The 14,592-nt window shown below is 43.9% G+C and overlaps 1 protein-coding gene across 1 annotated transcript in view; it reads left to right on the forward strand.

Annotated features, from left to right (window-relative positions):
• The window catches only part of LOC147709124 (uncharacterized), a 3,078,084-nt gene that overhangs the window by 1,474,045 nt on the left and 1,589,447 nt on the right, over positions 1–14,592 (forward strand). Inside the window, exon 20 of the mRNA XM_086927727.1 lies at positions 9,689–9,775. Coding sequence (XP_086783853.1) covers positions 9,689–9,775 — 87 coding nt within the window. The remainder of the gene's footprint in view (positions 1–9,688; positions 9,776–14,592) is intronic.

Genomic DNA, 14,592 nt, shown 5'->3' on the forward strand with positions numbered 1-14,592 from the left:
ATTTACAAGAGCTCCAAATCTGGGAGAAATTCTCCAAAAAAAAAACACACCCACAACAGAGTACTCAGGAACCAAACCATGTTTTAACTGTGGCAATTGCAATAGCGCAATCAAAGGAAACAAGATAAACCACCCCATGAAGGGTCATGAAATCAAACTTAAAGTCAATGCCACCTGCGATTCAAGCAATCTGATATATGCAATAAAATGTCCATGTGGAAAAATCTATGTGGGAAAAACGGAACGACGCATCAAAGTACGACTGACCGAACATAAATCGAATATTCGATTAAAGAATATGAAATCATCTTTATCAGCTCACTTTGTTGAACAACAACACAATATCTCTCAACTTAAATTCATCAACTTAGAAACTGTGCAAAAAATCGAAGGAAGAGACAACACCAAGCACTTATTAAAACGAGAAAACTTTTGGATTCAAAAACTCTGCACACAAAAACCTGCAGGTTTGAACAACAGAATTGAACTGGCATGTTACCTTTAAAATTGCTCCAAGGACTAATTGTATCACTGTGCTAGCCTGCACAACACATTATGTATTTACCACTGTTTATTTATCACTGTTGATTTAATTTTGCCCAATGTTGTCACAAGACATGAACAATTAACTCACACAACACACTACCTTCCCAGATAGCACAGACACATAGGGCATACATAGGCAAAACCCACGACCCTAGGGTTCAATCCTTATAGGGACTCACACGTATTATTACATTTTTCTCCAACCGCACAAGTATATTTTCATAATAACTTTTTAATCCATGAAGTACAATTTCATGAAACCCCTGTCCATAACAGCATGCGCTTAACGCATTCACCATAACAGGTTCCTTTTCAAATATTAACATTATCCCAATGCACCGAGACAAGCAGTCTGTTTTCTAGCTTCACGATCACATGATCGGAACTTCTTTTGAATTTGCAAAACGCGGCGAGTATCTTTCTGCGCCGGCGTCAGGAAAGAAGCTTACGTAACGAAACGCTACGATTACCATCCTAAGGTTAGTGCAAAAAAAAAAAACAGCTTTTTGACCGTTAAGGAACCCTCACCATATAGGAAGACTAAAGCAACATTTGTACATTTTTTCGCAGATTCACATGAATAACTCTATGAAAGACATGTAAGTGACTCAATGCTTTTTCTCTTACATGCCTATGAACCTTGGTTAAAGCTAAAAATAATTTCTTAGTCAGGTCTTTTTTTAAACACCACAAACACACCTTGCACCTTGTGCCTTTAGTTAACTATAACCACGAGTTTTCAGAAGTTTGTCAGTTTTCCCTCATGTTTTTCTTTCACTGCATTGATATTATTTTGGAAACAGAAACAATAACACTCTAACGTACTGTTTATATGTATATTTTGTAGTGTCTTCTCCCTGATGAAGGGCATCCATTAATGCCCGAAATGCATTGGAACTTGCTATAAGACATTGTCTGAAGTTAAGCATGTCACCATGAACTGAATATTATGATTGAAAACAAGACACAGAGAATTTATTAAGCACAATGAATACAAATGAAATGAACTTACGAAACAAATGTTTGAAAGTCTTTTTCTGGTAAAAAGACGAATTTACTGAGTGCCATAAGGGATGGGGCTAGTGATCACCTAGCCCCATTGCTATTTCATGTCCTTTTAGTTAAGACAGCTTCACAGTTCCCTTTAGTGTGAATTCTTTCACTGTTATATGTCATTGTATGCTGTACGGGGGCCAATGATAGATTATCCTGTTGGAAGGCCACCTTTTACCATAGTTACTTAGCGTTTATTGATTTCACTTTTGCAGCTCTGAATCCATTTTAGCACCAGTGAGGAGGGAGGTCTGCAATGTGTCTCTAAACACGAAAAGCAAAATCAGACACTATCAGCCAGATTCATGAAGGTAAATTTTGCGAATCTGGCCCTTTGCGAGCGCTTTTATTGCATTTGGTATTCATCATCCCAAATGCAATATTCGCAAAATCTGAAATCGCTAAATTGCGAAGAATTGCATTTAAGGAATCTCTATTTGAGATTCCTTAAATGCAATTCATGAACCATTTCACAATTGCGAATTCGCAATTTTTGGCCGCTATTTACCGCGAAGTCTGACATCGTGGTAAATAGCGAAAACTTTAGTGCATTTTTCTAAGTTGGATGTTACACACACACACATGTCCTTTGGACATGTGTGTGCGCAACACCAGTGTAAATCACCATTTCAGGGGTGCTACAGGGTGTCCTTTGGACACCCTGGCACCCTTGAAATCGCTTCCTTATTTGCGATTCGCTAATTGTTGTTATTATTATTATAGAGTTTTATAAAGCGCATGGTTACGCACCCCGGCGTGTCCCCGCGCTGAGAGCGAAGTATGGAGTATTCAGATCAAGAGGTTACAGCAGTGCTAGGCGGAAGAGGTAGGTTTTTAGGGCTCTTCGGAACTTGGCCTCAGAAGGTTCGAGGTGAAGTTCTGTTGGAAGCAGGTTCCAGTTCTTGGCTGCGAGGAGCCTGAAAGATCTGCCCCCCATGCGAGCTTTACGAATTTTGGGGACAACTGCCAGAGGATCTAAGCATCCGCTCTGGTCTGTATGGGGTAATGAGGCTATTTGGGGGGCGGGCGCCCTGCCTCCAAAGATGCAATGACACATGCATAGTGCTTTGAAGGTAATCCTTTCTCTGATTGGAAGCCAGTGAAGGGACTTCAGAGCAGCTTTAGAGGGCGTTCTCCTAGGAAGCCTCAGCACCAACCGGGCTGTGGCATTTTGAAGTACCTGGAGACGGTTGAGGCTTCTAACTGTTATACCCAGATATAGAAGGTTAGCGTAATCGAGCCTGGATGTGACCAAGGCATGCACAAGGGTCTGCCTGGCACCAACAGGAAGTAGGTCAAGGACCTTACGTAAGCGAAGCACATTCCGACCACCCGATTAACCTGAGGAGCAAATGACAAATCGGAGTCAAATAATACCCCGAGATTTTTGGCCTGTTGACAATTGCTAATCGCAAATAAGGATTAAAGGCCCATAGGAATGAATGGGGGAGTTATTCCTTATTTACGATTAGCAATTAGCGAATCGCAAATAAGGAAGATGTAGAAATCGCTATAAATTTTGCGATTTCTACATGCATCCCGTTTGGCGAGTCTTTAATAGCGATTCCTTAATAATCGCTATTAAGGACTCGCAAAAGAGGAGCATGATGAATCTGGGGCTAAGAGTGTATGAACTAATGTAGGGCAACTAACAAGGCCAATAAGTCCTTTGACGATTGAACAATAAGATCATGAATTCTGTTTCCACAAGGTTAAAAATATGATGTTGATTGCAAAACATAACACAAATTCTGTTAGTAAGAGTTGGTTGCTAGTTGAAAATTATGAATAACAAAGACACTCATGCATTCCGACAAGTAAAGTCCATAGGGATGGACAGCAGGTAAAAAGCAGAGAAAGTCAGCCACCCTAATGGAGATAAAGATGCAAAATTTTGAGTTTATTGCCACTCCAGCAGTGCGCTCTGTGCATTCACACCGTCCTTTAGGTGGCCGCAAACCAAATATTTTTGTTTTTTGTTGTATGGGTCAGAAAATAAGGACACCTGAGTGGTCTGCTGTCCTTATTCTGATGGCCTCAACTATATTGGGCCACCTGGGTACGATTTCCAGTGGCCGAGACAGCAGAGATACCACTGTTGAAAACCACCAACACCACCACCAATACCACCACCACCAATACCACATCCAACACCACCAATACCACTTCCAACACCACCACCAAACATACCACCAATACCACCACCACCACAAATACCTCCGCCAATACTACCACCACCAATACCACTGCCATCACCAATACCACCACCGCCAATACCTCCACCACCACCAATACCACCACCACCAATACCACCAACACCACCACAACTAACACCACCACCAATACCACCACCACCACCAATACCACCATTACCAATACCACCACCACCAATATCATCACCACCGCCACCAATACCACCATTTCTAATACCACCACCCATACCACCACTAACACCACCACCATCGTCACCACCACCAATACCACCATCAATAATACCACCACCACCAATACCACCATCATCACCACCAATAGCACCACCACCAATGCCACCACCACCACCACCACCAATACCACCCCCACTAATACCACCACCATCACTACTAATACCACCACATTTATTACCACCACCCCCAATCCAATACCACTTCCACCAAAACCAATACCACCACCCCTACCAATAACATCAATACCACCACCACTAATATCACCACCACCAATACCACCACCACCAAACCAATACCACCAACAAAATGTTAATGTTAATGTTAATGTTAATGTTAATGTTAACGGGCATTTGTAGAGCGCACTTTCACCGGGTGGCTTCATGGCGCTGAATAGACCGAGTAACTACCAAAAAAGAGTTTAATTGTATGCTTGCACAAACAGCCAGGTCTTAAGAAGGACTCTGAACTGCAAGATGTCAGTGCAGAACCGGATTTCCAAGGGGAATGAATTCCAGAGTTTGGGGGCAAGGACCGCAAATCTGCGGCCTCCCTGTCTAACTAGTTTGAAAGTAGGGATAGTGAGTAACGAGAGGTGGGCAGAGCGAAGGTTTCGACTAGGAATATGTCTATGAATCAGTCTGTTGACAAAGGCAGGGCTTTTCCCCTGCAGAACTTTAAACACAAGACAGCCCTTTTGAATGCACAGCGCTGCAGGATAGGGAGCCAATCTAATTTTCTAAGCAGAGGCGTGACTGTTTGCCATCTTGGCTGGCGGGATATCAGCCGTGCTGCCTGGTTCGGAACCAGCTGCATCCGTTTAAAGAGATAGAGTGGCATCCCTAAATATACCGAGTTGGCATAATCCAAATGCGACATAACAGTGGCAATTATGATCTGGATAAGGGCATCGTGAGTGAAGAACCGATAAATCTTCCTAATCTTTTGCAACTGGAAAAAGCATTTAGAGATCACATTACCAACCTGTGATTTTAATGTAAGCTCGTTATTGAGGGAGACTCCCAAGGTTTTAGCCGAAGAGGAAGGGGAAGGTGAAGGACCCAGCGTTGGAGGCCATTAAGAAGGGCTCCAAAATTTATAACTGTCCCCTGTCAAAACAATCTCTGTTTTCCCTGGGTTTAAAGATGGTTATGGTCCATCCACTGTTGTATATGCAGCATGGTGGCCTGAAAGTCCGACATCGAGCTATGGGAACCATCTATCTTAAAGACAAACTATAGGTCATCCGCATAGTTAAAAACTGTCACATTCCTATCTATAAGAGATTTAATCAAGGGAGAAATGTAAATATTAAACAAATGCGGAGAGAGTGCAGATCCCTGTGGGACTCCACAAGTGATTTTCCACTGTGGTGCCAGAAAAGGCCCTTGGCGAACTGCCTGATACCTGTCATCCAGGAATGAAGCAAGCCAGCCAGCAGCCACGCCTCCAATACCCGCAAGTCCGACACGGTCGACCAAAACAGCATGTGCGACCGTGTCAAACGCCGCAGATAAATCCAGCAGTACCAAAGCATGGGGAGAGCCCATACCAGCCCGAACCCAGAGAGTATCCAGGACTGCCAATATGACCGTTTCGGTGGAGTGAGCCACCCGAAACCCTGCCTGATGAGGATCGAGATAATTGGATTCCACCAGAAAATCATAAAGGCTACTCGCTATGTGGGCCTCCAATATCTTGGCAAGAAACGGAAGCAGGGAAATAGGGCGATAAGTGTATAGGAGCGTAGGATCAGCTCCAAGTTTTTTTAAGAGGGGTACCACTATGACTTTCTTAAAAGCCCTAGGAACTTGGTCAGTAGATAAGGAGACATTCAGGGGCCAGAGAGAACTGTAAGGCAGTCTTTGAATATGGGGGGCGGGCAGCAGTCAGAGGGGGCACCCGATTTGACCTTAGTTAGGAGTTTCTGGAAGGTTTCAGTATTAATACTAGGAAAGTGATTAAGTGTTATATTGCTAGTAGGCGGAGCAGGGGAGCTAGGAATGAAAGGATGCTTAGGGATATTATCCTTTATGGTAGTGATTTTATCAATGAAGTAATCATTGAGAGCATCGCACAGTGTCTGGGATGGAGGAACCTTTAATAGAATTCTCTCTGGTTTGGAGAGTTAATCAACTATATTAAATATTTCTTTAGAGTTTTTATTGGAATTGGTGATGCGTAAAGAAAAGTAGCTGGCTTTAGCGGTCAGTATGCATTTCTTATAATCTTTCCTGGCCGCAATATAGATACTTTTTATCTCCGGACAATACTTTAAACGCCACTGTCTCTCTAGTTGACGTAACAACAGTTTCTGATTTTTAAGCTCAGAAGAGAACCATCTTGGTGCATCAGTCGGACACGCTGTCTTTGGCCTTATCAGCGGAGCATGCTTATTGCTAGCGTTCAGTAACCATTCAGAGATATTAGCTTCCGTGGTCTCAATGTCTGTCCCCTGAGACGGAGCAGTGTCAGAAAGCATGGAGAGAAAGTCTTCTTTATTTATAGAATTCCATTTCCTAACAAGGCCACCTTTAGGCATGCTAAGTTTCTCACTTGGCCGAAAGCTGAGTGTAAATTTCAATAGTTGATGATCGGACCAACAGCATGGCATAATGGTAGGAGTAGAAGTAGTTATGCCATTAGTCCAAACTTGATCCACAGTGTGCCCTTTCTGGTGAGTAAGAGAGAGTACTTGTTGTGTGAAGTTTAAATTCATAAGAAGGTCCGACATTTCAGACGAGTGTGGACCTTCATGAGGGTCATTAAACCAATAGTTAAAGTCACCCACAAGCATGACTTTAGCATGATCAGTAACTAGCCATCTGATCACTGAGTGCTAAAGGAAAGGAAGGCATCTTATCAGGAGGCCTATAAAGTAGCACACAAACAAAGCAATCACACAGAGATTCAAACTTTATTACAATGTTTTCAGTGTCTTTGAGGGAGAGACTAGTTAAAGAGCAGACCGTAAGATCGGAGGGGATAATGGCTGTCACTCCACCACCTAGTTTGCCTGATGTGCGATTAGCGTGAATGATATAATAAATAATTATTAGGAATGGCCGCTAACATATCAGGGCCAGAGTCATCGGTAAGCCATGTCTCAGTTAGCAGAAGAACACTAGGTTTCTCTGAGATCAACAGAGAAAGAATGTCCAACCTATGTCTAACAAGAGAACGGGTATTAAGATAATAGACTGTCAGGGGCATACTTCCTAACCTAGACTGTAACTGTGAGGGTCTCTGATAGGTAGTAGACGTCTGTATTTCTGGGAAAGTAGTGCAGCTTCTGAAAGAAGTGACAAAATATTATCAGTGGGATGTGTATCAACAGAGTGCCAGCCTTTAAGCATTTCAGAGGTGTAAGTGGTAATAAAGGCCCCTGGGCACGACCGGACGCGGACAAACCAATACCACCACTGCCACTACCACCACGACCACCAATACTACCAAGAATACCACCAACAATACCACCAACAATACCACCAGCAGCATTACCACCACCAATACCAGCACCACCAATACCACCACCATCACCAATACCACCACCACCAAACCAATACCACCACCAATACCAATACCACCAACAATACCAATACCAAATATGAAATGCCACTGCTTCCTTGATAAAAAGCAGCACCTACTGGCTTTGTACCTGCTTGTTACTCTAACCATTAAATGATGTAAAATTAATGCTGATCAACCATTTTTACACAGCAGTCCTCCTATACACATACTATGTCCTAAAAGCTTTCTCCGCTTCAGACATAATGATTCCATTCAGTTGGAAGTCAACTCTACCCAAGTAATTGATCTGCTAGAATGGATGGACAGCAGGTAAAAAGCAGATAGTCACCCTGATTTAGTGTAATGTAGTCTTTACTCTGTCCATCCGGGTGGCAGAGAAAGTCTGCCATCCTAATGGAGATGAAAATGCAAAATTTTGAGTTTATTGTCACTCCAGCCGTGCGCTGTGTGCATTCACACCATCCTTTAGGAGGCCGCAAACCAAATATTTTTGTTTTTTGTTGTTGGGGTCAGAAAATTGGGACACCAGAGTTGTCTGCTGTCCTTATTCTGATGGCTTCAAGTATATTGGGCCACCTGGGTACGATTTCCAGTGGCAGAGCCAGCAGAGATACCGCTGTTGAAAACCACCAACACCACCACCAATACCACCACCACCAATACTACATCCAACACCACCAATACCACTTCCAACACCAACAACACCCATACCACCAATACCACCACCACCAATACCACCACCACCACCAATACCACCACCATCACCAATACCACAACCGCCAATACCCCCACCACCACCAATACCACCACCAACAATACCACCAACACCACCACAACTAATATCACCACCAATACCACCACCACCAATACCTCCATTACCAATACCACCACCACCAATATCACCGCCACCAATACCACGAATACTAATACCACCACCACCAATACCACCACTAACACCACCACCATCGTCACCACCACCACCAAAACCACCACCACCAATACCACCACCAATATCACCACCACCAATACCACCAACAATACTACCAGCAGCAATACCACTACCAATACTAACACCACCAATATCACCAATACCACGACCACCAATCCAATACCACCACCCCAACCAATACAAATACCACCAACAATACCAATAGCAAATATGAAATGCCACTGCTTCCTTGATAAAAAGCAGCACCTACTAGCTTTGTACCTGCTTGTTACTCTATCCATAAAATTATATAAAGTTAATGCAGATCAACCATTTTTACACAGCTGTCCTCCTATATACATACTATGTCCTAAAAACTTGCTCCTCTTCAGACATAATGATTCCATTCAGTTGGAAGTCAACTGTAACCAAGTAATTGATCTGCTAGAATGTATGGCAGAAGCACAACATTCTCATATATGCCATCCAGTCATAAGGAGAAGTGACTATCATAAGCTTAGACATGGATAGCCATGGCCACTGAATCAAAGATGACAGGAGATACCTGCTTCAAATGAGATGTTGGGGCTGGGCGTGGCAGATCACAATATTGTATGGAATGATCCTCTCTAATATAAAAGTAGATTTCATTCTATTTAATTGCATATTTACCCACTGTGGTAGTAATATTGTGGGTCAAGTGGATTCAAGCCTCAAACCTTGACCCAGTCTAGAGAGGTGAACATCCATTTTTTGTTGCAATGACGTAGGGGAGGGTCATTTGTGAATGCAAGCCATGGCAACTGCTATTAACATATTGTGGTAGTCTTGCCAATATTCCCATGTTGAATTTGTATTGATTGTAGCATACGTTCCCCAATTTTATCTGACACTAGGATTTTGAAAAAAAACATAATCCTTCTTGCAAACCCTAAGTACAAACCATTGATGAGTTATAAATAAATACAACCCACAATACTTTAGGATTGCTTACGGGAATCTGCATCTCAGGATAACCGGTAACAGCTAGTCCAACCTCAACCCCATGATGGAGCCTCAGTTGCCCCCTTCAGTAGTGCGATCAGTAGACAATATTAAAACAATTAAAAGTATCCTAGACAGTCTAGCATTGTTATATATATAGCTTTTTGAGTGTATAGATCATTACTGTTTCAACCTTTTTTTATAGCACCTGAAACAGAAAAGCCTGAGGATCTTTTGACAACTACCACAGCCCTTCCCGAAAAAGATCTCAGTGTGGAAAATAACCAGCAAGGTCAGTACAAAAATTTGTGATGAGATATACTGTTGCAGATATTATATACATACAACAATACAGCTGACATTTATCCAATAAGAATCATGGATGTGTAACAGTAAATAATGGGTATTTTCTCACTGAGGTTTTGAGTGACAATTTTTCATGATGTTAATCAGAACCCTGAGGTGAAAAACGTCCACCTTATTCACTTATTACCCATCTATAATGTTATGTATGGCCCCAGAAATATCTGGACTGTTTTCAACTGCTATGTAAGTGCAGAGAAGTAATGGGGAAGCAATAGATAGCATGACCTTCCTTCCTATAATAAAAATAAAGTACCTGCCACCCACCCCAAGCACCTTCGCTTCCCTCCCAAACTGTGCTGTCTACTCCCAATGAGAGTAGAGAGTCAGCGCTGTCAGAGAAGGTTGGAATTCCATTATAAGGTAGCAATATTGCCACATCACAGCTCTGAATAATCAGATTTATAACCTGGTGTTCATAATAGTGGCTCTCTGTGAGAGCCATACATATCTAATAGGCAAATAGGCTTTGAGAATTCAGTAAAGTCAAAGAATTATTGAATAGCGTTGCCATGATGATGAGATGGAGTTTGCACAGGGATTGGAATGCTGAATGATATGTTAATTACTGCTCCTTCCAGCTATTCCCCTGTCAAATCTTTCAGTATTTAGGAGGGTAAAATGTGCAGTAAATTCTGCTAAATATGAAATTTAGCATAGAAAGTGCTGATGTTGTGTCTAATAACTCATAATCTATAGTAAAGACTAAACACCCCTATGCTCTGTTTCTAACCGAAACCTGGCTCAACAAGGTGTCCGATCCAGTCCTTGCACAATCCATCCCTCATGGCTACCTTATGCAATGGTTAGATCGTAAGAGCGGCAGAGGTGGTGGAATTGCAATTATTTACCAAGACCTGTTTAGATGTTGCATCACAGCGGACCCTCTACAGGACCGCGAGAATCTTTCCTTTTCTATAGGCTACTCGCCTACCTCATGTTCTCAGGCCTATTAATATATCATTGATCTGGAGCCTAAGGACAATTTCTCAAAGCTCTTCCCGAAGCCATTGCTAACCTAGCCAGTTCCCCTTCCAACTTTACTATATTAGGTGATCTTAGCCTACATTTAGACAAACCCATAGACTCTGGTGCTTCTGAGTTAGTTAGGAATCTCTCAGCACTCCAGTTCAAACAAAGAGTCTTTGGAGCCATCCACGTCAAGGGGCATCTACAGGATCCCATTTTTACACTGCAATAGTCAGCCCACTTTCTGATCCCTCTGTCATGGGACATCACAGGTCCATTTGCCTCATTTAGTTTAGTTGGCAGTCAGGAACATGCCTGGTCTAAGCTTCCCCTAGAACAATGAGTCTCAGCTCTCGATGACTCTAGGCCCCTTAGAAATCCGAACCCCATCTCGGCCAATAATAAATTTAACAATTGGACTGAGTCCTCTCTAGACTATGCTCTTCTCAAAAAATCTACATATAAAAAAGTCAGGCCCAAGATCTCCCCATGGTACTCCCCTAAGCTCTGTGAATTTAAATAAATGAGAGAAAATGGAGAAGTATAGGGAGGCGATAAAAATCCATCAGGCTGGAATCAAATCCGCACAAGCTGCCTACATTGAGGAAAAAATCGGCCTTGCATCTAATTCCCGCTGGAAATCTTCTGCATCGCCAAAACTCTCCTTAAATTGCCCCCTCCACAAGCCACCACTGATGCCTCCCTTGCCCGCTGCAACGATTTGGCAGAGTTTTTCCATGAGAAAGTCCCAAAAATATATATATGCTTCCCCCTCACAGATGGTCGTAAAGACCAGTCTCCTACAGTTGTCTTACCTCATTGTACCCATGCGCTGTTGGAAAAAAGTGCTCTGTTGGACCTTAAAACATTGGAATCCATCTCAGCTCTTATTAATTCAGGCTCCCCTAGGGATCCCGCCCCTCCTCATGGTTTGACCTCAGCCACCGGAGCAATTGTCTCAGTGATTCTTGAATTGATCAATTCCTCCATATCCTCTGGAGTGGTCCCCCTCCATGTAAATGTGCAATGGTGAAAGCTCTACTTAAAAAACCCAATCACAACTGGGATCATTTGGGGATCTATTGTCCTGTTGCCCTTCTCCCAGTCCTCAGTAAAGTCCTTCAGTCCTATCCGGGTTTTTAAAATCCAACAATCTCCTTGCCCCCTCACCGACAGGGTTCCGGCCTCAACATGGGATAGAAACAGCTCTTCTAGCAGTGGTTGAAGAGTCCAGGAAAATTCTGGACCAAGGTGGTACTGTGGCTATTATTCTCCTGGACCTCAGCGCTGCATTCAACACCGTCAACTAACATCTTGACTCTTAAACTCAGGAGTCTTGGGGTGACGGGGGTATCATCACCTGCCTGCAATCCTTCTTAGAAGACAGATCCTTTCAGGTCTTCAAAGGAGATATCATGTCTAAGCGTATGTCTCTCAGCTGCGGTGTGCTTCAGGGATCCTCCCCGAGCCCTACACTGTTTAATGTCTACATGAGTCCGCTGACAGAGATAGTCTGTCCATTTGGCATAAAAATAGTTGCCTACGCCGATGACACACAGATCGTGGTGGCCTTACACCACTCAGAAAAGTCATCCGGTGGCCTAGGCCGCTGCCTGGAGAACGTAGCCAAATGGATGGAGCTCTCGTGCCTGAAACTAAATGGAGATAAGACAGAGTTTATGCTCCTCGCCAACTCTCCAATCTTCAATTCAGTGCTACTATTGCCTGACTGTCTTGGCCCCGCTCTGGAACCAAAGAACCAGATCAAAAGCTTGGGCATGTGGCTGGATCGCTCCCTGAATTAAAGCTATTGTCTAAGCATGGGCGAATTTTGCGAATTCGTGGTTCGCGAACTTGCGTATTCACGAATTCAAAATCCGCGAACTCTCACGAATTTGCGGATTTTTTCTTTTTTTTGTGTTCGCAAGGTTTTCTGCCAGTTTGCAAGGGTTTTGTACCAGTTCGCAATTGCGAACTTACTTGTTGTTTCTACATCTGGTTCATCATCACAGGTTCACAGCACCCTCTGTTTTCCCAACTGCCACCCTCTGGTTCACCCATGCCACCCTCTGGTACATCACTGCCACCCTCTGGTTCATCACTGTAGATTATGGGTGGGAAAAGCAAGCACACCTGCCCTGCTTCAACTGACATTAATTAATTTGGGGTTGATTAATGTGTCACTGAATTTAAACTTCCAGTCTGGCACTTGCTTCCTTATCTATAATTTGCTTTTTGTTGCAGTGCAATTTTTTTTCACAGGACCTTTGTGGCCTACTTGTAGCTATTCTATGAGGCTACTGTGAGGGTCAGAGCAGGGTCATAGAATAGTTGCAAGTAGGCAACTGAACTCTGGAGGGGCCCCTCAGGAAGCACTACAGGCAATGGTTACTAATGATGAGTTTGAACTTTTGCACCTGCTGAGTGCTTTCAGTTTTGCAAAACTCGTTTTTCTGCAATTTCGCGGGATTAGCGGGGCGCGAATTTGCGTGAGATCGAATTCGGAAGCCACAAATTCGTGCGAATATGCGATTTGTTTTTTTGCGGCGTGTTAGTTTGCAAGGTTTTGTGCGTTTTAGCGAGCCCCTTGTAGCAGTTCGGGCTGGACTATTCCCATGAGGCACAGGGTCAGACTGATTTGCATATAGCCATGTCTGAACTGGGGTGGCAGAGTGGGCTAAAGAACGGTGATGGATTAAACCCAGATCTTTTGACTGGGTGTGTTTGATTGATTCAGATGCTCCGTCCATCACCACCCCCTTTTGTACCGCTTTTGGCCACCATAAGTGTGGCAGGGTATGCTCAGACGTGAGTCCCTTGCTCACCTTGCCACTGGATTCAAGCAAGCCGGGCTGAAGACGGCTGGAATGCCAGAAACCGGTCCTCGGAAGCTTGTTTCCGGTCCAGGGAAGACATGGCTTGGCAGTTCGGGCTGGCCTGTTCCCATGAGGCACAGGGTCAGACTGATTTGCATATAGCCATGTCTGAACTGGGGTGGCAGAGTGGGCTAAAGAACGGTGATGGATTAAACCCAGATCTTTTAACTGGGTGTGAGTGTTTGATTGATTCAGATGCTCCGTCCATCACCACCACCCCCTTTTGTACCGCTTTTGGCCACCATAAGTGTGGCAGGGTATGCTCAGACATGAGTCCCTTGCTCACTTTGCCACTGGATTCAAGCAAGCCGGGCTGAAGGCAGCTGGAATGCCAGAAACAGGTCCTCGGAAGCTTGTTTCCGGTCCAGGGAAGACATGGCTTGGCATTTCGGGCTGGACTGTTCCCATGAGGCACAGGGTCAGACTGATTTGCATATAGCCATGTCTGAACTGGGGTGGCAGAGTGGGCTAAAGAATGGTGATGGATTAAACCCAGATCTTTTGACTGGGTGTGAGTGTTTGATTGATTCAGATGCTCCGTCCATCACCACCACCCCCTTTTGTACCACTTTTGGCCACCATAAGTGTGGCAGGGTATGCTCAGACATGAGTCCCTTGCTCACTTTGCCACTGGATTCAAGCAAGCCATGCTGAAGATGGCTGGAATGCCAGAAACAGGTCCTCGGAAGCTTGTTTCCGGTCCAGGAAAGACATGGCTTGGCAGTTCGGGCTGGACTGTTCCCATGAGGCACAGGGTCAGACTGATTTGCATATAGCCATGTCTGAACTGGGGTGGCAGAGTGGGCTAAAGAATGGTGATGGATTAAACCCAGATCTTTTGACTGGGTGTGAGTGTTTGATTCAGATGCTCCCTCCATCACCACCCCCTTTTGTACCGCTT

This window comes from Lissotriton vulgaris, chromosome 6 (assembly GCF_964263255.1).
Source record: "Lissotriton vulgaris chromosome 6, aLisVul1.2, whole genome shotgun sequence".
Lineage (NCBI taxonomy): Eukaryota > Metazoa > Chordata > Amphibia > Caudata > Salamandridae > Lissotriton > Lissotriton vulgaris.